The following is a 1,696-nucleotide window of genomic DNA, read 5'->3' as shown; positions in this document are numbered from 1 at the left end:
GCTCAAAAATGACAGTACAAGGAGAGCTCCTACCCTCATCCCTCAAGATGGAGGTTCGAACCATAATGCGCAGAAGCGTCTGTAACCAATTTATGAGTACTGGTATCTGAGGAATTCTTTTTGTGGACAGGGTCTGCGGGTCAAGAGGTGAACACAGGTGAGCAATGGTATGATGCTGAGGAGGAGCTGGAGCTTCCAGAAGATGATGTAGCTACTGCTGTGAGACAGGACCCCACACCGGTGATGGCACATGTGTCTGATGGTGAGAGAGAGCAAACGGTGCATTAGGGCTGAACATTTGGAGAATTAAATTTCTAAGTAGCTGCAGTTGTTTTCATTCCAGAATCAGCCAGTCAGGAGGCCATGAGCTCCGTACTGTGTGTTTCCAAGCTGCCCAGCAATGTGACGGAGGTGAACATTTACTCATCAATGTTGTTTGAGTAGTCATTTAAAATTCATTGGTTTTTTTTTTCGCATTGGAAATTTTAATTGACAAGTTAAATTGTGTAATGATCCTTTTATGTAAAACCATTGTACTGCAGTGTGATTGCCAGCAGAGGGCAGTGTAGACTTTAATTGAAACTTTGTCCCTGTCAGAGTGACATGTTGCTGTTCTTTGAGAAATACCATCCCACTGAAGTCAGCATTTCTGCTTTAAAGGATTTGAGGTGAGGTCCTTTTTTCCCCACTATTCAGGCTTATGCTTGTTTTATTAAGTAGTCACACATTCAGGTCTTTATATCAATTCTTTCCTTAAGGAAAACATTATTATGGGCCCAGTTTCCCTGTGTTTTTGGCTTTAAATCGTGACTCCAATCCTGAGTATGAATGCTTTAACCGCATCAAAGTAAACCTGCATGTGTTTGGCTGATTCCAGGTGATCTGTGATATTATCCTGTCATATTTTGTGTGTACTTCTGTCAACACATTACTTTACCCTTGTGTCCACTCCACCTGCAGCAGGTCTGTTTACTCTTGGGCCACCAGTTTTCTTTAGGGAATTATGTTTTGCCATGTGGGATTTCTATTCTTGTTAGACTGGCTGTACTCACCCTGCTCCATGTAATCGCTGGAGTCACAGTGGTGTGCAAAGTGATACAGTAAATCATCTACCTGGTCAAAAGCAGATGTTAATGTATTGCTTGTAATGTAAAAGTCCAGTAGCAATGTCATGCTAGTGTTTATCCAACATTAAATGACACTGAGATTAGAATTAAGTCCTGGGCTGTAATTTTATACAAAACTGTAAAATGTTACATTTCTACACAATTCTAGAAGGTTTACTTTTTTATGTGTGGTTGTAGCAGCAAATTTTAATGCTTCACAAATCAGCACACGCATGCCAGTTTAACAACTCTCTATGTTCTGAAGATTTGCCATAGTTATGTTAAGTGGCCCCCAGTCTGCTGAGACTGCAGTGAAAGAGCTAAATGGATGCAGAATGCAAGGTCGCGTTTTACATTTGGAGCACATCAGCAGACCCACGAACAACAGCCAGAACTCGGCCTCTGAACCTGATTCCTCACAGGACGCTGCCAAACCACAAACCTCCAAGACTGACTCCAGCAGCACTGAGGTGAGCAGACGAGCATTAGGCGTCCTAAAACAATCAAACTTTAAGTGTGCATTCAGATCTTTGTTAGAAGCAGAACATACAGTCCCGATCAAAAGTTTAAGACCACTTGAAAAATGGGGG

General features: G+C 42.0%; 1 protein-coding gene across 1 annotated transcript in view; it reads left to right on the top strand.

Moving 5' to 3' along the window:
* The first annotated feature begins 6 nt into the window (after positions 1–6).
* The window catches only part of rbm44 (RNA binding motif protein 44), a 2,444-nt gene continuing 754 nt past the window's right edge, over positions 7–1,696 (top strand). The window contains exons 1-5 of the mRNA XM_005746312.1: positions 7–53; positions 131–262; positions 344–411; positions 598–668; positions 1,372–1,576. Coding sequence (XP_005746369.1) covers positions 244–262; positions 344–411; positions 598–668; positions 1,372–1,576 — 363 coding nt within the window. The 5' untranslated portion in view covers positions 7–53; positions 131–243. The remainder of the gene's footprint in view (positions 54–130; positions 263–343; positions 412–597; positions 669–1,371; positions 1,577–1,696) is intronic.

Source organism: Pundamilia nyererei, unplaced genomic scaffold, assembly GCF_000239375.1.
Source record: "Pundamilia nyererei isolate P.nyererei 1_Seehausen unplaced genomic scaffold, PunNye1.0 scaffold00176, whole genome shotgun sequence".
NCBI lineage: Eukaryota > Metazoa > Chordata > Actinopteri > Cichliformes > Cichlidae > Pundamilia > Pundamilia nyererei.
Note: the sequence above shows the minus strand (reverse complement) of the source record. Positions and strands in the feature narration are given on the sequence as shown.